Here is a 27,794-nt window from a genome sequence, read left to right on the forward strand (position 1 = left end):
ATGTTTTAGAAATCATTTATTTTGTTAACTAAAACATCCATGTACATAAAGAACTGACCACTTTCTTTCTTTATCCCTGCTATATTCCAAGTCTTTATTATAAGGTCTTTGCTTTTGTGTTTTGGATATATTTTATATACCAACCCCCGTAACCCTTTTGGCAAAAGTCCATACTCCAGTCTTCATTCCCAGTCCTTACTTATTCAGTGCTTAGAAGCTAGGCCCTTTACCTACTGCACTGGGAACCAGCTGAGTTCCAATCAATGAAAATATGATATTATTCTATGGACTACAACTATCAGTGAGGCCTGAAGCCTTCTCCTTCGAGGCTCTAACCATCTATGCGTATCTTGGGAAATCAAAACTATCCTAGAACCAGTCTAATTTAGCCAGAACCCCAAGGAATAGTATGCTAATTGTGTGAAAACTTGACTGGACCATGGGGTGTCCAGCTTTTTGGTTAGACATTATTTCTGATTGTGTCTGTGAGGGTGTTTCTGGATGACATTAACATCTGAATCTTAAATCATTGACTTTCCTGGTTTTCATGCCTTTGGACTAAAGCTGAAACTATACCTTTTTCTTATGGTTAGAATGAGATTTTGAGTCTTTGGAAAGAATACCACAGAAATGTCATCATAATTAGCACTATTTTCTCTTTCCCCAGGTGAAGTGTCTCCGAGTCCTTTCCCTGAGCTTCCTTTTCCTTTGTCGTCTTCTAGTTGTTAATTTTCCATCTTGGCCTATCAAGGCTGAATGATCATAAATTTCTATTACCTGAACACCATGCAGAGAATCTTAACTCATCACTGTTTTCTGGAAAAGAGTCATTCCAAATCCCTAAATTCAGTAGTAACCCTTTTTCATCTGTGTACTTTTCTTTATTGTGTTTGTTGTTGAAAATATTTTTAAAACATTTATGTGCCTCTTTTACCCAAAATATAATTTATCTTTTTTTGATAGTTACTTACTTCTGTCAAATGCTGTAATGAAAACTATAGATCCTGAGATCTTTCAGGTCCACAGTTGACAAATATAAAAAGCAGGGAGGACCACGGAGTAAATATCAGGGTAATTAAAGAAATTCAGCTAAACATTTCACTAGTCAGGTTCCTCCTTCTCTATAGCTTGCAAGCTGTTGATATACCATGCACTAACCAGTCCATTCTGAAGGAGATCAGCCCTGGGATTTCTTTGGAAGGAATGATGCTAAAGATGAAACTCCAGTACTTTGGCCAACTCATGCGAAGAGTTGACTTGTTGGAAAAGACTCTGATGCTGGGAGGGATTGGGGGGCAGGAGGAAAAGGGGACGACAGAGGATGAGATGGCTGGATGGCATCACTGACTCGATGGACGTGAGTTTGAGTGAACTCCGGGAGTTGGTGAGCGACAGGGAGGCCTGGCGTGCTGGGATTCATGGGGTCGCCAAAAGTTGGACACGACTGAGTGACTGAACTGAACTGAACTGAAGCTCTAGCAAAATGAAAAATAAACTAGTTAAGAGGAAGATGTGAATCCAGTACAGGATTACAGTGAAGAAAATTCTAAGAAGACAGCTGAACAGTTTACCACAAGTACAGGTGATCTGTTGCTTTGTAACTCTATTGGTTATAGATTAAGATAAAGAGTACATAGCACGATTCCTTTTATATCAAGTTTAAAACATGCAAAATGACCTAGGTGTTAGAAGTTAGACAGTGTTAGAAGTGAGAGTAATGACTACTCTTGGAAAGGAATTCTGATTAGGAAGAGGCATGGAGGAACCCTCTGGAGTGCTGCTTCTGTACTATAAAATGGGATCAATATCCACCAAATTTTTACTTAAGATGTGTGTTCTTTCCTATAAGTCATACATGATTTAAACTGTTTTTCTTTTAAATGCAAGTTTAGCTTTCATATCTATTCCTCTATCATTTTTCTTGTTTCGACCCTCATTATCTCTTGCCTGAATTATTACAATAGGATCCCAACTATTTCCTCAGCCTTGGACTTATAGTATATAATTTACTTTATGCAGTGCTGTCCAGAAATCTTGTTCAAGAACGTACTTTCTTTATTACCAGAAAACTAAAAAAAATTTCAGGAGACCCAACTGCCTAGAAAATAAAGTCTAAGTTCCTGAGTATTTTATTCATCCAAATTCCCCTTGGATGAAATCTCAACATTTCTGTGTACAATTTTTCTATGAAGGCAGTACAAAAATCTATATTTATTTAAAATGTTTATACTCTTTGATTTAGTATTTCTACTTCTGAGAATTTTCCCTAAGGAAATAAACATGGATGTACATAAAAATTTACCTACAAAAATGCTCCTGGTATGAAAAGAAGAGAAAAAACATAACTACCTCCCCAAACAGCATGAGTTCAATAAATCTTAATATAAACATTTAGAAAAATATACAAATATCTGACAAAATATAAAATCAAAGTGAAAAATCAGGTTATCAAGTAGTATATTTGATATGCATTGAAAATAAGACAAAGGATCTGTGCATGAGTGTTTCCCTTCTTGCTTATCTGTACTTGTCCAAAGTTATTTATAGTTTCAAAAAGTTGTAAAAATGTTGTAATAAGAAGAAAGGAAGTTATTAGAACAGATCAAATATCAACAATAAATTTCAGCAAGATGGACTGGAAAAAATGCACAGGCAAATAATTGTATGACAGACAGGAAAGCAAATTAACAAACTGACAGGGGAAAAAATTAATAAAAATTTTTAGTCACAATAACAATGTTAAACATGTCTCCTACTTTTCTTGAAAAATGAAACTCTAAATGTTATGATTTATTTTCTTTTCAAGTATGAGTTTTTTGGCAAACTTCTAATAATTTAACAGATCATTATTTTGCATTTATTAGGTGCTAGTTATGTGAATTACAAGGGCTACAAAGTGAAAGCAACACTTAACAATGGGGAAATCTGGAAACTTGGTTATACTTTCCTCTGCTCATGTGGAACATTACCTTTGATGGTCACATCACTGGCCAGGAATCTGGGTTTGCTCTTCAAGGAGATTTGCTAAAGTTTATTTTTACACACAAACTGGGACAACTCCAGTCATCCTGAGGGTATTTACAGGGGACTGGTTCCAGGAGTTCTGCGTATATCAAGACCCACTGAAGCTTGATTTGTTATATTATCTCTGCATTATCCATCCTTTCCTCTATCCATCAGTTCACCTCACTCACTTTATGAATTTCAGGTGAAGGCAGGCATTGGTACTTTGTCCTCTGAATTCTTCAGCACAGCATATCATTAGTTATCACTCCAGAAATTCCCCCCGTTCTCTGTTCAGTTAACCCATGCCCTTGCTGTTCTCCAGTAGCAATCACCAATCTGGTATTTTTACATCATTAATTAGTTTTACTTTCTCTAGAAAGTTATATGCTTGAGATCACAATATAGCTTGTTGGGTAGAAAATACATATTTTTCTAAGCTTGCCTCTTGCTGTTGAGGACTGATTTTTTTTTTTCTTTAAGATTTTCTTCATCTTTTTTGAAGTAGATCTAGAATTTCTATTATTCTTTTTCTGTGCTAATTCCTATGGGTCATTCTGTTAAAACTGCATTTCAGCATATCATTCCTAAAGGTCCACATGTAATTTTACCATCTTAAAATATCAAAAACTGAAATTATTTCCTTAAAAATTAGTCTTCACCAGCTTTGCAACTAATACTTTTTAAAATAGAATAGGCCATGTTAAGTGTGCAGTACCATTTTCTCTGATACATTGTTGTTTAGTGTAATAGTAAACCTATCCTTATTTTCCAGAAAAAGCAGTGTTAGGCAAGATTGAAGGGAGTGTGAATTTAAGCCATGAACACATTTGATAATTAGCAGAAGTTTTGAGGAGCCTGTATTATAAAGTTTTAGCATGAAAGCATCTTTATTCTAAAGACTTTGTGACATTTTTTGTGTAAGTTATAAATTTATGATTTTTAAAAATCCCATATTTTGTAGTAATCTTGGAAAACTACTTTATAGTTTCATAAACTGCCATTTGGGCACAGAAATTCAAACTGCTGTGATTTTGTTTCTTCATTACATCTCTGATTTCATAAGGAAAATTTTCAGTTAGCATTTTGGTTAATTATATTTCTGCTAAATTTTATTTTCAAAAACACAGGAACATGCAACCAAATATGTAGTAAAATTATTTGACTTGTTTACACAAGTAGTGCAGGAGTAACATAAAGATACCTGAATGTATCATTCACTATAAAATGTAAGTCTTTAGTCCAAAGTATTAGGGCACTTTTTAAAATAAAACTTTCTTTCTCAACATCAAGGTCTTCACTGTTGAAAATGACTCTGTGGCTGTGCCTGTACATTTACCTACAGGTTTGTTTGATTAATTGCTACTTGACTCATCTATCATAATACTAAGCTCTGGGATCACAAAAGATCAGATTCTCAAATCACCTCCTAGAATTAATTTAAATATCTAATGTTGATACTTGCAATGATTCAGGGGATAATGGTTTTTGCTGTTACTAGTAGCCTGTCGGAGAAGGCAATGGCACCCCACTCCAGTACTCTTGCCTGGAGAGTCCCATGGATGGAGGAGCCTGGTGGGCTGCAGTCCATGGGGTCTCGGAGAGTCGGACACGACTGAGTGACTTCCCTTTCACTTTTCGCTTTCATGCGTTGGAGAAGGAAATGGCAACCCACTCCAGTGTTCTTGCCTGGAGAATCCCAGGGATGGGGGAGCCTGATGGGCTGCCGTCTATGAGGTCGCACAGAGTCGGACACGACTGAAGTGACTTAGTAGTAGTAGTAATAGTAGCCTGTAACTAGAAAAAAATTCTGAAGTTATATATTAACTCCTTGTTAACATTATTTAACCTGTTGCAGTAAAAAATTATCATAGTCTTTATTAGTAGGTTAGAATATATAATGAAATATATTTCTAAGTTATAATTCATCTGGAAACTTTTTCAATAAATATGTCTGTAAGTCATAAATATATTACTAGATCTTCATGAGTGTTATTTTGGTTTAGATATCCTTGAAAATGGAATGTTTTTTGCTATTAATATATTTACTTTTTATTTACAATTTTTATTTCAAATGCAATTTACACACAAATGAAATACGTTAAGTATTAAATCAGCAATTTGACAAGTTGTGACAAATATTTTCACCCACATGACCACATCCCTCTGAAGATAGGAACATTTCCATATCCCAGGAAAGTCCCCTCATTTATTTCCCTTCCCTACCAATCACATCTGCCCCACCCAAATGACTTTTCTGTTTTGTTTTTGTTTTTTCAAAATTAATTAATTATTTTTTAAAAAGATGACTGAGGGCCGGGGACCATTGTTTCTGAATAATTCCAGCTGATATGTCTAAGCAAAGATAGAATTGGAAAATGTAATGATTAATTCAGGTGCAGACCATCCATGGACCCCAAAACCATTGAGGGAAACCACTTTGGGGAACATAAGATCCCGAAGTATCACCCTACAGACTTTTCTGTTTTTAACCATAGATTTATTTTGCATATTCTAGAACTTCGTGCAAGTAGATTAAACAATTACACAATTGGCAGCACAATATTTATATTCATTCATATTGCTCTTTCTACCAAGTACTTCTTTCCTTTTTATTGATAAGTATTCCATTGTGTATAATCTTGCATTTCTTATTCATTTTCCTGTTGATGGAACAGGAAAGTTGGATTTGTCCCGTTTTTGTTCATTATCATTAAGGCTACTATGAGAATTCTTGTATAAGCCTTTTTGTGGACGTAAGTTTTCATTCTCTTGGTTACAAATCTAAAAATGAAATTGTGGGATCACAAATTGCTCACTGAAGTTGCTCTATCATTTTACAGTCTCAGCAGCAATTTATAGACTTACCAACAATTGTCAGTATTTTTAATTATAACTTTTATTAGTTGTGCAATAATATGTATATCATTGTGGTTCTACTACATATTTCTTAGTGACTAATAGCAGTTTTTCATGTGCTTATTGCATTTATATACTTACCTTTTTGAACATGTGTTCAAGTCTTTTACCTATCTTTTATTTGACTTTTTTATTGATTTGTATATTCTATATAAAGTCAGTTATTTGATATATATAGTAAAAATATTTATTCCTAGTCTTCTCTTGATTGCTTATTTTCTTAATTCTGTTCTTTGATGGACCAAGTTTTAAATTTTGATGAAATCTGAGATACCATATTTTTTATTGGAATAGAATTGCTTTACATTGTTGTGTTAGTCTCTACTGTACAACATCGTGAATCAGCCATATGTATACATATGCCACCTCCCTCTCGGTGCTCCCTCTCAACCCACCCGCCTTTCCACCCCCTTTAGGTCATCGCAGAGCACCTAGCTGAGTTCCCTGTGTTATACAGTAGCTTGCCACTAGCTGTTTTACACAGGGTAGTGTCCTCCGTCCTTCCCACCCTCTCCTTCCTACCCTGCAAATAGATTCATCTGTACAATTTTTCTAGATCCCATGTGTTGTTGTTCTGTTGCTTAGTCATGTCTCTTTGCAACCCCATCGGCTATATTCCATATATATGCATTCATATATGATGGTATAGCAATATTTTAATGTACCTTGTCTAGGAAATGTGTCCTCACCCCAAATTACAAAGATATTGTCCTGTTTTCCTCTACAAGCTTTATTATTTTAGTTTTTACTTCTTATCTGTGATTTACTTTGAGTGAACTATTGTGTATGATATTAGATTCAGGATCGTTTTCTAAACAGGTTAATATTCAGTTGTTCCAGCACTGTTTGTTGAAAAGGTGTTTTTTACCCCGTTGAATGGCTTTAGTGACGTGTTTTGAAAATTAATTGGCCATCCATGCGTGCTCCATTGCTAAGACGTGTCCAGCTCTTTGTGACTCCATGAACTGTAGCCCGCCAGACTCCTCTTTTCATGGGATTTCCCAGGCAAGAATACTGGAGTGGGTTGTCATTTCTACCTCTGTCAGATCTTCCCGACGAGGAACTGAGCCCGTGTCTCTTGCATCTCCTGCATTGGCAGGCGAATTCTTTGCCTCGTACCTGTTTATGAACATACTATTCTATTTTAATGATGTTTTCCTATGCTTATGCCAGTGGCACACTACACTGATTGCTGTAAATCAGTGATGTCAGGCATTGCTTGTCCTCCAACTTTGTTCTTTTTTTAAGATTGTTTTTGTTGTTATAGATTCTTTGTATTTTTCTATAAATATTAAAACCAGATTTTCAGCTTCTATAAAAAGCCTGGTGGGATTATAATTAGATTGTGTTGAATTAGTAGATCATTGAAATGGAGGGAGATTGACATCTTAACAATTTTTAGGTTTTTTTTTAATCCATGGTATTTCTCACAATCTTCTTGATATTAATAGTGTATTACATGGTTTAAATTGAAGAATCTTAAAAGAGTAAAATTTCATTTACTATCACCCTTCTTAATGTATTGACATTTTTATTTATTTTGATTGAAATAAATTGTTTTTAAAAGAAATTATGAGAATTAAAAATAAACTCTATGTCTGTCCATTATTGATTTTCAGTATTCCCTATTTGTTCATGTTGGAATGAATTTTCCTTATTTGTTATTTTTCTTTACCCAAATGACATCTTTTAGCCCTTCTTTCTTTCCTTCCATTCTTCTTTCCACACCTCCTTTCTTCTTTTCTTCCTTCCCTCCCTGCCCTTTCTCCTTTTCTCACTTCTTTCATTTGTTCCTTCATTTTTCCTTTCTTTCTCTCTTTCTCTTCTCTAATATACATCTGCTCTTCTTTAGTTCCATTCTTATTTATCTCCATATATTTTTATTTCACCCTCATTTTTAAGGGTATTGGTGGATGTGATGAATAAGATGTCTGTGAGAGATGTTGTGAGTGGTCTCCTGTATTCTGGATATATTCCTCCTTACCCTCAATGTATAATAGCAACTCTGCTTCCCCAAGGTAGTCAGAATTAGTTTCCGTAGCCTGTACATTTACCTCCTTCCTTACATATTGATTGAGAGGCATGAGGACCTCTACATGGCCAGGTAACAGTTTCAACTTCCAGCATAATGGGATTTTTGTTAGATCACTAAGTAGAATTTTTCTCCCCCTTTGGAACTACCACCTGTGGATTAGCAGAATCTCAGTTTGCCAAGATGGGAAGCAAAAATCTTGCTATTGGATCACCCTGGGTAATAATAAAGCCATTCCCATATCAACCCCTTGATTCCTAGACCCATGAATATTGACTGTGAATGAAAAAGTACCATATGTTGGACTATGATTTGGAACATAAACATTGTCACAGAGAACCTTATCCTAGCTCCAAAAGATATTGCCAGGTACCTGGCACTATATTTAAGTCTTCAAAATTCTGTTTTCACTGTTGTATCAAGTCAGCTGCTTCATGATGTTGTGGAACTTGGTAAGATCAGTTTTTAGGAGCATGAGCCCAGTACCACGTTTCATGTGCTATGAAGTGAATTCCTTCATAAGAACAGTGCTGTGTGGAATCTCATGTGAGGCCTTCTATAAGTTCATGGGTTGCTGTTTTTGCAGAAGCGTTGCATTCAGAGAAGGCAAGTCCACATCCAGACAAAGTGTGTATTCTGGTAAGAAGAGTAAAGAGTAGTTTTAGTAAGAAGGTAGGAAAATGAAAGGTTGTGATCCAAGAGTAGAATTTCAGAGTTAAGGATTAAGGAGGACTAAAAACAAGATGCTGGCTGAGGATATTGTTTGAAGGTAAATTTTATTGGAATAAATGAGTCAAGAAATTGTAAAGCTAGAGTGTTGTGTGGGTGATTCTTGCTTCTTTCTAGAATATTGGCAAGCAAAAATGTTTTTTAATGTGGGAAAATAACCTTGGTTTTCACATCACAGTGTTACAGATACGAAGCAAGTCATCCAAATCATTGCTTCTCAAACTGTCTGTGGTGAAAACTAGTTTTTAAAAAAATATTTTTCCAATGTGTTATGGACCACTACTTTTTTAACATACAATAAAAATGACTTATCAAAAGATGAAATAAAAAATATATAGACATGCAGAATTCAAGCAAACATTCTTTTAATGAGTTCAAAGCCATGAAAGTTGCTCTGTGAAATTCCTGTAAAATTTTAGTACCTTCTGAATTTAGTTCCTTCTGAATTTTAGTACCAGCTTCATGGCAGTGTCAGTTTCGGACCACTACTAGCCCATGGACCACACACTTTGAATGGATAACAGAAACTTCAAAAGTGAAAGGGTTGTTTAATGAAGGATTAGTGGACTGGAAATAACAGTTGGGAACCAGGAAAATTACATGGTCTTTTTTCCTGTCTGACATTACAGTATTTGAACATAGAGTAGGCTCTACTAGAGAGGGTGCAGATGAAGATGTCACTGGAAGTGACTAGTTTTTTTTTTTTTTTTATCAAGCTGAGGAAATAAAGGGATTAAGCTTAAGAATGTATGGAAGTATTTTGGCAATGAAAAGTACTTCCAAAGTCCCCAGCATCAAAAGTGCAGGAAAGGTAGGTAAGAGAAAGAATTAAGGCAGGAGAGAATGCAAGTTTTAGGTGACTTGAGGGAGCTAAATACAGTGTTGACTTACTTTTCTACTGAAATTGCTCTTGATTCCTGTCAAATGGTTTGGATGATGTTCATGGGTTTGCATATATATATTATTTTTAATTAATTAATTAATTTTTGGCTGCACTGGGTTTTCCTTGCTTTGCATGGGCTTTCTCTAGTTGTCGGAGAAGGCAATGGCACCCCACTCCAGTACTCTTGCCTGGAAAATCCCATGGACGGAGGAGCCTGGTAGGCTGCAGTCCATGGGGTCACTAAGAGTCGGACACAACTGAGCGACTTCACTTTCACTTTTCATTTTCATGCATTGGAGAAGGAAATGGCAACCTACTCCAGTGTTCTTGCCTGGAAAATCCCAGGGACGGTAGAGCGTGATGGGCTGCTGTCTGTGGGGTCATACAGAGTCGGACATGACTGAAGCTACTTAGCAGTCTCTAGTTGTGGTGAGCAGGGACTACTCTTCAGTGTGGTGTGTGTGTGGGCTTGTCGTTGCAGTGTCTTCTCTTGTGAAGAATGTGCTCTAGGGCATACAGGCTTCAGTAGTCAGCTCATGGGCTCTAGAGTGCAGACTCAGAGGTTGTGGTCTATGGACTTAGTTGCCCCATGGCACGTGAAATTTTTCCGGGCCAGGGGTCGAACCCACATCTACTGCATTGGCAGGTGGATTCTTATCCACTGTGCCACCAGGAAAGTTCTGAATATGTATAAAATGAAAACAGTATAAAAAATGTACAAATATTTTTTTAAAAATAGGTGAAATAGAGAATTCCCTGGCCCAGTGTTTGAGACGTTGTGCTTCTACGCATGGGGCATGGGTTTGATCCCTGGCCAGGGAACTAAGATCTGGCAAGCCATGTGGTACAGCCAAATAAATAAATAAAAATAGGTGAAATGATTGACTCTGTTGAAAAACTAGAAAGTGCCTAAATTTACAAAGTGTTTGCTAAATGGCAGTCACTAAATCAGACCACAAGTAATTTACTGCTTTCCTTTGGAGAATGCTAGTTATAGTTACATGTTCAAAAATAATTAGAGTCTTATCTCTCCAAGAGAATGACTCTTTCTCAACTTGTTGATACTTTGATTTATCACACAATTTTTTAGTTTTTCTCTTGTAATCTTAGAAGTTGAAGTGGCTGTCTGTTAGGATATCACTATGTTTGGGCAACACACATTATACAATAAGAAAATTAAGAATGAGAACTTAAGTAATTGACAGCTGTATTGAGATTACAACATTTATAATAGCAAACAAACAAAGTTTGCAAACCAAGAGAAGGAGGCATCTGTGATTCCAGGAATACAATAACTGAAAAAGAGCTTAATAAACTATTAAACCATGGCTGTCATCCAGTCAGTACTAATACTATTTCCTGAACTCTGCTTTGTGTCTTACAATAGTATAAGAAGCATCTCTATCCTTTTGTGCAATAACTGTCAACTTAACATTTAGGTTATACTGTTGTTTGTTTATGGATTTTGAGAAAATCCACTGAAGTTTACTCAAGCACCAATTCATTACAATGGTATTATTTACTGAATTTTGTGTTCCTGACCATTAGCTAAGTACAAGGTTCAGCATTACAAGGTTATGACTGTACAGAAAGGATCAGAGTACCACAGCCTAGTAGTTGAATTAACCAGAGAAGTAAAGTCATCATCTTAGAAATAAATGGTTTTGCAGCACTGAAGAGATTATAGAAAGTGAATAAGCTAGATTAGACCTGTTTTATGTAGTAATTTTATAGTTTATTTTAATTATTTCAGTTGTAAAATATTGTTATACTGTTAATTAGTTCTGATTGTTCATAGTAAACTATTGAAATGCAATACTTTTCTGATATAATTCATAACAAAAACTCAAAGCAGTTCTATAGTTTTTATTAATGAAATTGAAGAGGAAGTGTTATTAGGTTTGAACTGTAGCTTTTAATTTAACTGCTAGAATTATAATTTCAAATCTATTTAATATTTTAGGTGATCATCCTAAAATCTGGAAATTGCAAACTAAGTTTTCTTAAACTGTATATAAACATATTTATAATTCAGCATCAGTGTAGTAAGTATAATTATAAGCATTGATAAAATAAATGATTCATACATTAGATGTGAAATATAATAGCCTCAGTGTTAAACTGTCATTTTCTTCTTGTTAGACCTGAAGGCTGGACCGACAGATTGAGATCCTTAGAAGCTGTGGCATAGTGGAAGTGGTGCCTCTTCCCAGGATACAACAGATACTGCTGAAATCAAGGGTTTCTGTGACTTTTGTTTTTCTCTTCTTTTTTGGGCAGCCTGTTCAGATTACTCCCCTTGATTTATCATCCTGCCCTTCTCGTCTTTTACTCCTAGAACAGTGTGTGTCTAATCCATACACAGCCAGTTAGAATACACTGAGAATTAGGATGGTAGGGAAGAGAGATCAAAGAGGGATGGATTGAATGGACAAATGATAAGTTAGCTTTTGCTTACTTTTCTATTCAGGGAAGTATTACTTGCATTTTTTATCTTTTTTAGTTTCTTATTTTATTAACAACTCAACGTTAATAATCATTTCTAGATATGTTCTGTTAGAATCCAGAAAAGGTGATTTCAAAACTCTCCATTTAGTTAGACTTTTCAGTCCTCATCCAAGAGTTTGGCAATTCATGCGCAGGGCTTGCATGCAAGTGGCTTAAAAGCACTGCCAGAGTACTGTGAGTTAAAGGGAGAAGTTGGAGATCTGGTCTACCTGAAGCAGAGAAAGCTTGATGAGAACCTTGGACATTCACTTGATTCTTCCTTAGATTAAGGACCAAGCCTGAATGCAGTGCTATTTAATACAATATTCTATAATAATGGAAATATTTCTACATTGTTCAGTTTGGTAGCCATGAACTACATTTGGTTCCTGAGCACTTTAAATGTGGCTAGTGCAAAAGAATAATTTATTTTAAATTTTATTTAATTTTAATTAATGTACAGTTAAATCTGAATAGCCACATATGCCTTCTGTCTATATATCTGTCAGAACAGCTCTAGGTAAAGATTCAGGACCTCAGATTAAGTTCAGAACTGGAATAGACCTGATAAAATAAATTACAAAAATAAGTTTGATAGGTGCAAAGGAATTAAGCAATAACTTCACTCTTTTCTGGAGGAAAAATCCACACTCTTCAAAGAAAGACAGCATAATATAGATACCTTACAGTGAACCACCCACATTGACCAGCGTATAATTAAAAATACTAGAAGTAGATAAATGTGAGCCTCAGTCCAGAGAACACATAGTTAGCAGAAACAAATCTTGACATACTCAATATATTACACGTTCAGAACAGTGCTTTGAAGAAGTTATTCTAACTTTCTTCCAAGACTTAAAAGAAAAGTGTTCCCAGTGTGTGAACTGCTGGGCAATATCAGCAAGGAAGCGAAACTCTAGAAAGAACTTAATTGTAAAACTAAAGTTGTAACATCTGATATTAAAACTTCGGTGGACATACTTAATAGTGGTTTAGAGACTGTACAGTAAAAGATTGGTGAGCTTGAAGACAGATCAGTAGAATTTATCTAACCTGAAGAAAAGGAAAAAATGATTATAAAAGAATATAATCTCTGTGATGTGTGGAACAGTATCAAGCATTCTAACAATGTTTAATTTCCAGATATTTAGGGATATTCTAGATATCTTATTCTTGTTAATTTCTCATTTAGTTCCCTTGTGAGCAGAAACATGCTCTATGATTTCAGTCTTTTCACATTTATTGTGATCTATTTTAAGGTTGAGCACATAGTTTTTTCTTTCCATTGAGAAGAATGTGTATTAGGTCAAACAATGAAAAGTAAAAGTCAAGCCTTCTACAATGTTAATGATTTTGTCTAGATTGTCTCGCAGTTAGAACCAATTATGATTGCTGAATAGTGTAAAAGAATGAAATTTGAGCACTCGTGCTATCTGATTTCAAGACTTGCTCTAAAACTACAATAATCAAGACCGTGCTTTGCACATGCACAAATCAGTAGAAGAGTGTAGCAAGCCCAGAAACAGGTGTCTATTGTGTGTAGTGTTAGTTGCTCAGTCATGTCCAACTCTTTGCAACCCCATGGACTGTATAACCCACCAGGCTCCTCTGTCCATGGAATTCTCCTGGCAAGAATACTGGAGTTGGTAGCCATTTCCTTCTCCAGGGGATCTTCCTGGCCCAGGGATAGAACCTGGGTCTCCCTGCATTGCAGGCAAATTCTTTACCAGGAAAGCCCCAGATCTTGTGTATAGTTCCTTAATTTTTTTTTTACATTTTTAATAGATTTATTGAGACTTACATGCCATAGTAATAGTAGTCTCAGTAGACACGCTCAGTTGTGTCTGACTCTTTGCAGCCCCATGTACTATAGCCTCCCAGGCTCCTGTGTCCATGAAATTTTCCAGGCAGGAATACTGGAGTGGGTTGCCATTTCCTTCTCCAGAGGATCTTCCCAACCCAAGAATTGAACCTGGGTCTCCCGCACTGCAGGCAGATTCTTTACCATCTGAGCCACCAGGGAAGCCATAAATACATTTAAAGTTATAATTCAGCATTTTTATTGTTTTCACAGGATTGTATGTTCTCAAAATTTTGGAACATTTTCATCACCCCAGAAGAAACTTTATACCCATTATTAGTTATTCCCATTCAGTCCTGCAAAGCACCCCTCCACCAGCCCTAGGCAACCTCTAATGTATTGTCTATCTCCATAGATTTACTCTTTGGGACATTTTATGTAGTGGAATCACACAAATTGTGATCTTTAGTGACTAATTTCTTTGACTTTATACAATGCATTTACAGTTCACCCATGTGGTAGCATGTATCAGTACTTTTATAGCTAAATTAATCCTTTTTAAATTGCCAAATAATAATATGGATATATCACATTTTGCTTGTCAGTTGATAGATAGTTTATTTCTACTTTGTGGTTATTGCAAATAATTCTTCTCTGTTCATTTACAACTTTTTGTGTGAATGTATTTTTTTTCACTTTCTTGAGAATGTATCTGGAAGTGGAATTTCTGTGTCATATGGCAACTATAACTGAAAAGTGGCCGTCTCTTTCCAACTGATGTCATTGTGGTGAGTCATGGAAACAGTCCAGGAAGGTCAACTAAATATGCCATGAATGTTCCTACCAATTGAGAGTGTCAAATTGGTTGGGGGTTCATTTGGTTGCTGTAGATCCGTAATTGTTTTCTAGAATTTCCACAAAGCTTTAGTCCATATGTTGTTTACTTTTTGTTTCCATTGAGGAGCTTATTTGTCCACCGTCTTGCAGGTGTCATTCTGCTCATTGTCATTTTGATTTACATTTCCCTAATGGCTACTGATATTGACTATCTTTTCTTGTGCTTACTGGCCATTTATATATGTTTTTTGAGAAATATCTATTTTGGTCCTTTGCCCATTGTTTAGTTACATTTTTATTCTTCCTTTTGTTATTAAGTAGTAAGAATTCTTTTTGTATTGTAGATACAAGATTTTTCTTTTTAATCAGATACATCATTTATAAAATATTTTTCCCTTTCTGTGGGTTGTCTTTTCCCCTCTTAATTATATGAGCAACCATGTGCAACACACAAGTTGTTTAGCATAGTCAAGTCCCATTTATTTTTTTTCTTTTGTTATTTGAAGGCTTAAAAGGTTATGCTGAACCCAATATCACTAAATTTACTCCTGTTCTTCCCTAAGATTTTTATACTTTTATTTCTTACATTCAGATCTGTGATCAAATCTAAGTTAATTTTTCTGTATGTACTAAGAACGTTGTCTAACTTTATTATTTTGCTTGTGACACACTTGACATTTGACCAAGGCATCAGGCCAGTCCACTGTGGAAGGATAGATTTACAGCAAGTAATGGTGGAACAACAGCTCAGTATCACTATTAATTAAAAGAATTAATATCACTAGAATTAAAAGGAACCTTAACTCTCTCCTTACACCATACTCAAAAATAAAGTCAAGGTGGATTATAAACTTACACAAGAAAACTTAAACCTTAAAGATGTTATAAGACACCAGGGGTAAATATCTTTATTACCTCAAGGGAGGTAAACTTGTCAGAAAGGACAGAAAGAGCTCCAACCATAGCAAAAACAAAAAAAAAGTGATAAATTTAACTTTGACAGAATTAAAAGCTAATGCTTGTCAAAAGCCAACTTTAAGACTATGAAAGGTGGGACTTCCCTGGTGGTCCAGTGGCTGAGATTTTTGTGCTTCCAATGCAAGGACCTAGTTCTGTCCCTGGTCAGGGGACTAGATCCCACATGCTGCAACCAAGAGTTCACCTGCCAAAGCCAAGTAAACAAACAACAAAAGATAAGCCATAGCCTAGGAGAAAATATTTGCAATTCATGTGTCTGACACAGGACTTGCATTACCGCTGCTGTTGCTGCTAAGTCGCTTCAGTCGTGTCCGACTCTGTGCGACCCCATAGACGGCAGCCCACCAGGCTCCCCCGTCCCTGGGATTCTCCAGGCAAGAACACTGGAGTGGGGTGCCATTTCCTTCTCCAATGCATGAAAGGGAAAAGTGAAAGTGAAGTCGCTCAGTCATGTCCGACTCTTAGCCACCCCGTAGACTGTAGCCCACCAGGCTCCTCCATCCATGGGACTTTCCAGGCAAGAGCACCGGAGTGGGGTGCCATTGCCTTCTCCATGTGAATAAAAAGAACCCAAGAAAAAAATTGACCAAAGACTGGAAGAAAAGCTTCACAGATGTTCAGTGAACACACGAAAAGATATAATTTGTGAACAGGGAAACACAAAGTTAAATGTGATACCACCTCACATACACAATGACATCTGAAATTAAAAAGACCAACAACAGTAAATGTTGGCGAGAGTGTATAGCACCTGAAACAAGGACCCATTGCTAATTGGAATGTAAAATGGAACAACCAGTTTTGAAAACTACTTGACAGTTTCTTAGACACTTGAACAAGATATACTTTGTGACCTAGCAAGTCCGTTTCTATGTATTTATCCAAGGAAAATGAAAAAAAATATATATATATATAATGCTGTAAGAATTTTAGAGAAACATTTATAGGAGCTCATTTGTAATATTTAAATACTAAAGACAATTCAACTGTCATTTCCTTAGGAAGAATATGGACAAATACATACAATTCCATACAGTGGAATATTATTAATATTTTACACGAAAAGAATGACATACTCAGGCACACAAAAGCTTAGGTGACTCTGAAATACATATGTTGATTGAAAGAAGTCAAAGGATTGCAACTAAAGATTTTATTGTATTTTTACAAAATTAAAAAACAAGTGAAATTACTCATGGTATTAAAGAAAATTCCAAATATTCTTTTCCACTGGTCAAGGACTTCTGCCAGTATTTAACTGGTGTTTGTGAGAACTGCTGCATTTATAGATGTATTCTTGATGCACCATGGAGAGAGTTGTACTCCACGTCCACCTACTCCTCCATTATCTTGTCAACCTCCTCAGATACTACAAATCAGAACAATGGTAGCCTATGGCTATGAATGGGCTTCCCTGGTGGCTCAAATAGTAAAGAATCCACCTGCAATGCTGGAGACCTGGGTTCAGTTCCTATTTTGGGAAGATCCCCTGGAGAAGGAAACGACAGATTGGGAGCACCAAGACCTCTCTGGTGTGATGTAAATATTATATATCATCATCCAAAGATTTTGTATATTCCTGTATTTTAAAATTATTTTCTTTAAGTATAATTTTTTTCAGTTTTTATATTATGCTGCATTCATGCTTATATGTATACAATAGCCTAAATATTGATTACTGGTATATACTTTTAATTTTAGATCAAAATTAATATAGAAAAATAAGATTTCTTTTAAAAAAAATCACATCATTTATTCTTAAGCATGTATTATATAGCTTCAGTGAAGCAGGTGCTGGATTTGTCCCTGGGATTGTAGGTGGCTGTGAGGGAGAATGACAAGCAGATGGTTGTAGATGAGAACATAAAGGCCAGTGAATTCAGAGAGGGAAGGAGGGGATGGTATTCCTCAAGAGGGCTTCCCAGTGGGCCTGGTGTTGTGTGGATAAATCATATATGTACAAAAATGTGTTGAAAGGCATGAAAGTTGAAAGGAATATTCATATCTTGGGGACTGTGGATAATTTATCATGTCTGAACTAGAGCAGGTATACAATTGAGGAATGAGATATGACACTTAATTTTAATTCTTTAAGCAATGAGAAAACCAATATACAATATCAAGATAGGGCAAGTAGGAATTAGTGTGATTAGAGTTGTATTTTAGAAACACCTTTCTGGAGTATTTGTTAGTTCTGAGATCCAGCCTGAAAACACGTGCATGCACACATAGCCATTCTTTTTTTTTATTATCATTGGAGTATAGTTGATTAACCATGTTGTGTTTCAAGTGTATAGCAAAATGATTCAGTTAGGTATATATATACACATGTGTCTATTCTTTTTCAAGTTCTTCTCCTATTTAGGTTATTACAGAATATTGAAGCAGAGTCCCCTGTGCCATAGAGTAGGTTCTTACGGGTTATCTATTTTAAATATACCAGTGCATACATGTTAATCCCAAACTCCTAATCTATCCTTCCCTACAGCCATCCCTACCTATAACTATAAGTTTGTTCTGTAAGTCTGTGAGTCTTTTTCTGTTTTGTAAATAAATTCATATGTATTTACTTTTTTACATACCACATATAAGTAGTATCATATAATATTTGTCTTTGTATGACTTACTTCACTTAGGATGATAATCTCCAGATTTATCCATGTTGCTGCAAATGGCATTATTTCATTCTTTTTGATGGCTGAGTAATACTCCATTGTACTTATGTACCCCATCTTCCTTATCCATTCATCTGTTGATAGGCAGATAGGTTGCCTCCATTTAGGTTGCATGTATGCTTTCAAACCATGGTTTTCTCCAGCTATATTCCCAGGAGTGGGATTGTTGGATCATATGGTAGGTCTGTTTTTAGTTTCTTAAGGGCCATCCATACTGTTATTCGTAGTGGCTCTACCAATTTACATTCCCACCAATAGTGTAGAAGGGTTCCCTTTCTTCCACATCCTCATTGCTATTTATTGTTTGCAGATATTTCTATAGTGACCGTTCTGACTGGTGTGAGGTGGGATCTCATTGTAGTTTTGATTTGCATTTCTTGAATAATTAGCAGTGTTGAGCATCTTTTGATATGCCTCAGCCATCTATATGACTTCTTTGGAGAAATGTCTATTTATGTCTTCTGCCCATTTTTTTATTGGGTTGTTTGTTTTTATGGTATTGAGCCACATGTGCTATTTGTAAATTTTAGAGACTAATTCATTGTTGACCTCATCGTTTGCAAGTATTTTCTCCCTTTCTTTGGATTGTCCTTTCGTTTTATTTATGGTTTCCTTTGCTTTCCAAAAACGTTTGAATTTAATTAGGTCCCATTTTTTTATTTTTATTTTTATTACTCTAGGAAATGGACTGAAAAAAGATACTGCTACAACTTATATCAGAGAACATTTTCCTTGTTTTCCTCTAAGAGTTTTATAGTATGCAGTCACATATAGGTCATTAATCCATTTTGAGTTTATTTTTGTGTATGGTGTTAGAGTGTTCTAACTTCATTTTTTTCATGTGGCTGTCCAGTTTTCCCAGCACCATTTATTGAAGAGACTCTTCTACTGTGTGATCTTGCCTCCTTTGTCATAGATTAATTGACTGTAAGCGTATGGGTTTATTTCTGGGCTTTGTACCCTGTTCCAGTGATCTATGTTTCTGTTCTTGAGACTTCAGACTATACTGCAAAGACATAGTCATCAAAGCAGTGTGGTACTAGAACATTCTTTTTTAAACTCTCTTGATGATATTGATTTGCAGTCTGCTTTGAGAACTACCAGATTAGAGGATAATTTGAAAGAACTTGAGACTGAAGACGTGACACTTGCTCTCACAGTTAATGAAAAAGTCAGAAGCTGAATGAAAGGCATGACATTGGGGATAAAAAATAAAGCATGTTGAAGGACTAAGACTTCCTCCAACTTTAGGATAAAGATAGGAGGAAGCTTAAGGTGACTTTCAGGTTTAGTAAGGATGATTGGTTAAATGCCATTTATAAGCAGGGAATCCAGTAAAATAGGAAATACATATTTAATATCACCTAATTTTTAGGTACCCTGCTATGTAGCAATGAACAGAGACTTTGGGCTCTACTTTCTTGGAGTTTACAGTTTATACAAAGTAGAAATAGATATTTGCATGTGAAGGCCTGATGATTTCAGATCTTTTTGTAAATTCATACATAAATATATTTGTTATATAACATAGGTATAAAAATATGTGTATGTATGTGTATATATATATATATATGTATCCATATATATGTGTATGTAGCTTTTATAAGGCCTTCATTTAAAACAATTCCAATGTTAATAAAAGAATAGCAATTTTTCTGTTTTATATTCCTAAAGAGAACATTATGATTTTAGATATAATGTTACTGTTAGAATATGCTATTAAAAGTTGAGAAATAATTGCCTAGGTTTTTATCAGTTTCGCTTAGGTTCAATGAACTGAGTTAAATGTAGTAATCCTGAATGGTAGCTAGTTCACCTTCCATTCTGATCTATGTTACATATTTACTTAAAGTTCAAATTCTAAAACATCATCATCATTAACTTTTTCTGTAATTCTAGCTATTACATTGCTTTTACTATTTTCCTATGTGTATATATTATAAATTTTGTTGATAAACATTTATTCTGCCTGCAATTGAATCCTCCTTATTAGTTGCATGAGTTTAAAGGAGGTATTTTTACTCTGTTTCTGTTTCCTTCTCTGTCAAATGGTTAAATATATAATCTATAGGGTCCACATGAAGATTGACTGATTTAATACATGTAAAGTTTCTGGCACATACTGATTTCTCATTGAGGGTTCGTTGACTATCATTAATAACATGTGTTAACCTTTATCTTGAAACAGAGATGCAAATCATGATTTTTCAAATGAATACGTTTTATGAATACAGCTAACAAAATAATCTTAACCAGTATTACAAAAATGATATTTTGATAGCATAGCTTACTAAATACCTATATACATGTTGACATCTTTTTAAGTAATTATTATGTTTACTAATAATCTTTTTACATTGTGATTTTAATCTTTTTTGAGCAATTTAGTTGTTTAAAATGAGTATAAATTACTGTATTTGCTATTAAATCCTTATTTACTTTCACATGTTTTTGAAATGTTACATGTAAATATAATTAAGATATATATGTATAAATATGTACAAACATGTCACTGTCTGGCATGTTGCCTGGTAATTGCCGGTATATTGCTTGATGAGTGTTTACTGAGTAATTTATGATTCGTCTGTATGTGTATGTGCGTGTGCACGCACACAGGTGTGTATCGCCTGTAACATAAGTGTTTTCAGAGACTCACATAATTATTGTTTTTCTTTTTTTAATCTTTGTTTTTTTTTTAAACTCTGAGTATTGTATACATTATTCATTTAACCAAACTGCTGATATTTTGCCAGGGCTTTGAAGAAGAAACAAGTTACCTTTTTGAATTGGAAAACTATTCCAAGTTATTTTGCTGTGAGAAAAGCATTCTAGTTATTATTTTTAAATCCAAAATGAAGTGTTGTTTTAAAATTCTCCTAAATGAAAAGGAATAAAGTTATTTATATAATCCTAAGTGCTTCCAAACATCTACAGCTCAAAGTTCATAATTCACATTGACACCAAAGTGTAATTTCTGTTTTGACTGGAAGAGTCTGGTATTATTTTTTTGTCTGCAAGGGAAAGAGTTGTATAACATCCAAGTGGGAAGATGTTTGATTGTAATGCAATCAACATGATTTGTGAGTGAAAGCAGATTGTACAGGAAGAGAAACAGCAGCTGTTAAAAACCTAGACAGTATTAGAGAATTCTTAAAAAAAAAAAAAAAAACTCTTTCAGGAAATAAACATGAGGTGAGACAGAATCATAGCAATATATTTTCTGTTTGATACAATTCTTCACAATTCGGGGTAATGAGTAAAAGGAAATTACTGGTGAATATAATGTCTTATAGTAAATATGGATCAAATCCTTTAATAAAAATTTTTCATTAATTTTTTATATACTTTATGTCTTTAGTTCACTTATGTATAGAATTAGTTTTGTTTGCAGTGGCAAATTTAATTCTTTTCTTTTTATTAGTGATACTATAGAATCATGAGCCTCTGAGATCATTTCACCCTATTACAACAGCTGTCCATCTTTTTTTATCTATATCCCCCACTCATTTACTCCTCCTCATTTTATCTTGCAGGGAATCCCAGACATAATGTCCTTTTCATCTATAACTTTTATTGTGTATCTCTTAAAGATGTGGCACATATATACCCAAGCACATGAGTGCATGCTCAGTCACTCAGGCGTGTCCAACTGTCTGTCCACCAGGCTGTAGTCCACCAGACTCCACTGTCCATGGAATTTTCTGGGCAAGAATACTGGAGTGGGTTGCCATTTCCTACTCCAGGGGATCTTCCTGACCTAGCGATTGAACCTGCATCTCATGCCCCACCTGGAAAGCCCTAAAGATGTGGACTTTTGTGTAAAACATAATTACAGCACAATTATCATACCAAAAATATTAACAGTTCTTTAATATTGTAAAACATTCAATTAGTTTTCAAATTCCAATAGTCTTTTCCTCTTTGTTTTGAATCTGTATCTAAAATAAGAATCACATGTTGCAAATGATTGACTTGACTCTTAGGACTTAAATTTTTTTTGTAGTACAGTTGCTTTACAATGTTGTGTTAGTTTCTGCTGTACAGCGAAGTAAATCAGCTATATGTATACTTATATCCCCTCTTTTTTGGATTTCCTTCCCAGTTAGGTCACCACAGAGCATTAAGTAGAGTTCTCTGTACTATACAATAGGTTCTCATTAGTTATCTGTTTTATATATAGCAGTGTAAGTCAGTCCCAATCTCCCAGTTCAACGGCCCCTGCTTCCCCCCAGGTGTCCAAATGTTTGTTCTTTACTTCTGTTTCTATTTCTGTTTGACAGATCAATTCATCTGTACCATTTTTCTGGATTCCACATGTATGTGTTAATATATAATAGTTGTTTTTCTCTTTCTGACTGACTTCGCTCTGTATGATAATCGCTAGGTCCATCCATGTCTTTGCAAATGGCACAGTTTCATTCCTCTTTATGGCTGAGTAATATTCCTTTGTGTATACACAGCACTTCCTTATCCGTTCCTCTGCCGATGGACATTTAGGTTGTATCCATGTCCTGGCTGTTATCAATAGTGCTGCAATGAAACTGTGACAATATACAGATAGTATTTCATTAAGTTCCTTTTAAGTATTAAAACATTTGAAGTATAAAAAAATGTTTAAAAATCCTCCTAGGTCTTAATTTATGCACTAGAACTTTTAAGAACATTGTTTGGCACAATATGAACAGAGAAGATATTGTGTTATTTATTATTAATTGTGTCAGTTCGAAATGAAGCTGTCTAAAACCATAGAAGAAATTACGTATTACTTAATTTAGGGACATTCTTCTTCCCTAGCACTTGTTTTGTTTCTTTTCATTCATTAAATTAGGGAAAATTATTAACACCTGAAAGTGTAACACTTTGGGACACTTGCCACATGGAGTGGTCCCTGGGCCTTACCTTCTGTCCCTCTTATACTGCGTGGCAGTGAATGCTGAGCCCAGGTACAAAATGTGAATAAATGTCCTCAGCACAAAAATAGCTTTATTATATTTATCGTTTTGGTTACAGTTTTTCATATAAACTTTGGCCTACAAGTACCCTTCCCCTCCCCTCCCCAGTCTTTTCAGAAAGTGGGAAAATCTATGAAGAATAAAAATTTAGAGGAAACCGAAAAAGAAAGAAAGGAAACCTAAATAGTTACAAACATACCAGTTAACTAGGGATCTAAGACCAGGTATAGAACTCCAAGGCTAAAAACTTCAATTTTATTGCCCTTACAAGGGTTGATGATTGAACTACTTGTGATGGGACCAGACCCTTGCATGTATTTCCAAAATCATAGAAAGACCCTCTTTTTAGTAAAAAAGAATCTAGGGGGAAAAAACCACTCACTGGTTTAGGAAAGGATAAGGAGGTTTGTCTTTGGTCTTGACTGAGCAAAGGGCTCAAGCATCCTGAGAAATCAAAGGGTTGGACACTCAGCGTAATAACCATCATGATGAGAATTCACAAACTAAGACATTTAGATAAACGTCTGCACTAGTTGAGTAAAACTTTGGGTCACCTTGCAAGAAACAAATGCAAAACCAGTGTGGACGTTCTTCCACACACAGGTGGACAAAACTTCTACAAAAAAGAATTCTCCATGTAAGGAAACAGTCTACTATGAAACACAATTAAAAGAGTTAGACCATTTAGAATTTGAGATAATAGGAAAAAATGAAAGAGTATGACACTTGCATGTTTAAACAGAGACATCATCAAGTAATACATATAAAAGAAGAGCACTATGAAAAGTAGATGGACAGAATTGAAGAAGCATACAAGGAAATATTTAGAACTGAAAACTAGTCATTGACATTAAAAGATAAGTGAACAAAGATATAGACAGAATTGGAGATAGAATCAGGAGTCTCAATTCACTAATGGATGATAGACGCTCAGAATTCACACACACACAGAGAAATGGATATTAAAAGATATGAAAGGAAAGTGAATAAACCCAATATATGACCTATAAGAATTTCAAAATGGGAACTGGGTAACAATTCAAGATATAACAGCTATGAGTTTTTCAGGTTTGAGAAGCATAGAGAATATCTAAATGATTTAAATAAATCCATCTCTTCAACTATAGAATTGAACTCTAAAATTAAACTACAGATTTTAAAGCAACCATTGAGTAAAGACAAACGTATACAAGAATGATTATTAGACTAATATTGACCTCACATTAGCAACAATAGATGCCAGACTGAGGCACAACAGCATCGTCAGAGTACTGAAGATACAACTTTTGTCGTAACAGTTCTATCCAGTAAAGAGTGTCATGAAAACAAAATAATCACCTTTTCAGGCAGAATGTCTCACTAAGAGATTTTTAAAAGCTATGCCTCTTCAAATAGGGACTTGAACCCAGAAGGAAAGCTCAGAGGGTTTGATAGGGGACTTACACCTATTCTTGTATGAATAGATAATTTTATATAAGCTATTTCCAAAAATAAAATAAGGAAACTTTGTGAGAGTAATCCAACCTTGATAACAAAACTGGAAAGGATAGCCCAGAGAAGGAAAGATACAGGTCAGTTTCATTTAAGAATATGTACCCCACAATCTGATATATTAATATAAAATCCTTGGAAACCCATTTAACATATATATTTTCATACGCATATACACATTCACATGAATGTAAATAATATGTAACAAAATTCGTCTAAGTGGTTATATGATAGAAGCATTCCTTTTAAGGTCACGAGCAAGAGCGGAAGAATAACCACCACTTTTTTTTTTCTGGCTACATCTGAAATACATCCAAAGTCCAACTGCTGCACACTACCTCCACTGCTCCCTACCATCCTAGTCTGAGACACATCATCTCTCTCCTGCACTGCTCAGTAGCCTCTCAGCGAGACTTCCTGCTTCTGTCCTTGCCTTCCTTAGAATCTATTCTTTACATTGCAGAAGGAGTGAGCCTACATTGAGGCAAATCGTGGTACTTCTTTGTTCTAAGCCCTCCAGCAACTTTCCCGCACACTCAGAGTAAAAACCCTGGTCTATAATATCTCAAGGCTCTTCTGATCTCATCTCCCAGTATTCTGTCCCTTGCTTATTTCACTCCTGCTGTATTCTTCCCCTTGTTAAAACTCGAATATGCTAGACAAGCTTCTACTTCAGAGCCTTTGCACTCAATTGTTCCTTTTGCTTGAACCACTGCTTCCAAAGATCTGAAGACTTACTTCTTTGTCTTCTTAGTGTCTTTATTCAAGTATCTTTCTCTCAATTAAAATTTCTCCTATTTAAAGTCATAAAAGATTTCCTTCCTACTCTTTTGGTATTCCCTATATTTATTTTTGTCCATAACATTTTCACCTTCTATCATACTATGTATTTCATTTATTTTATTGTCTCTTTTCCCATCTGGAATATGAGTTCCATGTGGGCAGGGATTTTTATCTATTTTGTTAAATGCCATATCCCCCACCATTTATAATTAAACCTAGCACAGGATAAGTGCTTAATAAATAGCAGTAAATAAGTGAATATCAAGAGTTTGGTAAGACTTTTTCTTTTAAAAGAATTTATATGTTACTCAAAGTTGGGAAATACTGATACAGATTGCTGAATAATATTGAGATCAGAGGCAGAAAATATTAGAAGAAATACTCATTTGGATTATGACTGCATCTTGATTTTGTATCATAATAATGATTTTTAATTCATTATGACATCTAACACTTGCTGGGTAATGCAGAAGTAACTGTCTAACTCTCAAACTAATAGGTGTACTTACTTATTGGTTATTAAATATCCTCCTTTAAAACTAGATAAACTAAGGAGTGATTTTTTAAAATATTTTACTGAACAATAGATTTAGTAATTTATTTCTTTACAAATCACCTTTGTATCATCATATGGTTTTAATATGCAGCATATCAGTTTTATATCCTATACAGTCATTGTGAAAATGTTTGACATATTTATATTACAATCTCATTTTTAAATGACATAACATTTTAATGATTTTTTTGAATGTAGATGCTTCTGTTAGTTCATTTATGCTTTTATCATTTCCTTTTTACTTACATTTTTATGTATTCCCAATAGGTCAATGTCGTTTCACATCTATTTTATCACTTGTTTTACTTACAAGTAAGGTTTAGTCAAAATAGGATTAAAAACAATTGTTTCCTTAGTTGTTTCCAAGTCATGTAGCACTCTGTAGCTGTTGTTTTTTCTCAACTGTTTCTTTAGATATTTCTAAAAATATGAAAATCTCATATATATTTTTATGATAATTTTTATTTTAAAAATTAATAAAAGTTCCTCACAGAGTATTATATCATAGTTTATTTAGAACCTACTATCATTTTTAGAAGTATATTTTTAATTCAGCCAGCAGATACACAGTGAAAATCATTTGGTCAATGAAGAAAATAATAATTTAATCTTAATTTTACAAGAAATGGGTATTTTTCTAATTTATATGGTAGCATTTAGATTAATAAAAATCAAAACTGAAAATTGCAATTGAATGTGCCAGAGTACTGTACGCAATATTATTTTGTTCATTTTCAACAGTGCTTTTCACTTACTATTCTTATTGCAAAGGATACTTTTTGGGAGAGTAAGATGGTATTATTTACATCAATTCATGTGGGTTTGTGAAAAAAATGCCGTGACTCCTTTACTTAATGGGATTCTTTCCCTGTGGCAGTGCAAACGGCTGGAGCAGGAGCTTCATCATCTGAAAGAGCAGAAGCAGACTTCAGCAAACAACATGAGACATCTGACTGCTGAAAACAATCAAGAACGTGCATTGAAGGTAAATCTCCATTCCTTCTTGCAGGCAAATTAAGGCTGTAAGCCCTTGGTGCCAGCTTTCTGTGCTGCATATATCGGTTGTGTACATTTCAGCAGAAGTGAGCTGTGGTGTTTGCCAACAGCCCCCTCTTTAAACACAGATACAGCACCCTTCTGTCACGGTATTATTTTATTTCGTGTATGTGTACATGAAAACAACAGATTTTCTGAATTTCAAGTAGTGGTATATTAACAACTTTAGGTTCATGCTCATTGTGATTTCAAAGTACGTTGTTACCTTTAGTAGTTAAGAAAAAGTGGCCACTCTGAAAGAAAAAAATATATAATGGGCTTTTTCTTTGCATCAGTAATTATTACAGTAATTTTCTAAATTACTTATATTATTAGTGACCCACAGAATTGACGCTCCTTGAAAGGTACATGAATATGTTTGGGAATTGAAAGAATACTTAAAATGTTACCTACAGCAAAAAATGAAAGAAAGAAAATATATTCTATTAGAACTTGAAACAAGTAGAGTATATATCATGACAAAAATTCTGTTTGATTTTAATATAGATCCTATAGTTATGAAAAAGGACATTATTTCAATTTAACTAATTATCTTTTTTTCTTAAGATACTTTTCATTCTCTTTTTTGTCTTTGCCCTGGTTCCTAGCATAATGCCTGTGACATAGTAGAGG

The 27,794-nt window shown here is 34.7% G+C and overlaps 1 protein-coding gene across 2 annotated transcripts in view; it reads left to right on the forward strand.

Annotated features, from left to right (window-relative positions):
* Nucleotides 1–27,794, forward strand: part of MIPOL1 (mirror-image polydactyly 1) — a 306,156-nt gene that overhangs the window by 117,961 nt on the left and 160,401 nt on the right. For both annotated transcript variants that reach the window (XM_061394947.1, XM_061394948.1), the window contains one exon: nt 27,004–27,111. In XM_061394947.1, coding sequence (XP_061250931.1) covers nt 27,004–27,111 — 108 coding nt within the window. The remainder of the gene's footprint in view (nt 1–27,003; nt 27,112–27,794) is intronic.

Source organism: Bos javanicus, chromosome 21 (assembly GCF_032452875.1).
Source record: "Bos javanicus breed banteng chromosome 21, ARS-OSU_banteng_1.0, whole genome shotgun sequence".
Taxonomy (NCBI): domain Eukaryota; kingdom Metazoa; phylum Chordata; class Mammalia; order Artiodactyla; family Bovidae; genus Bos; species Bos javanicus.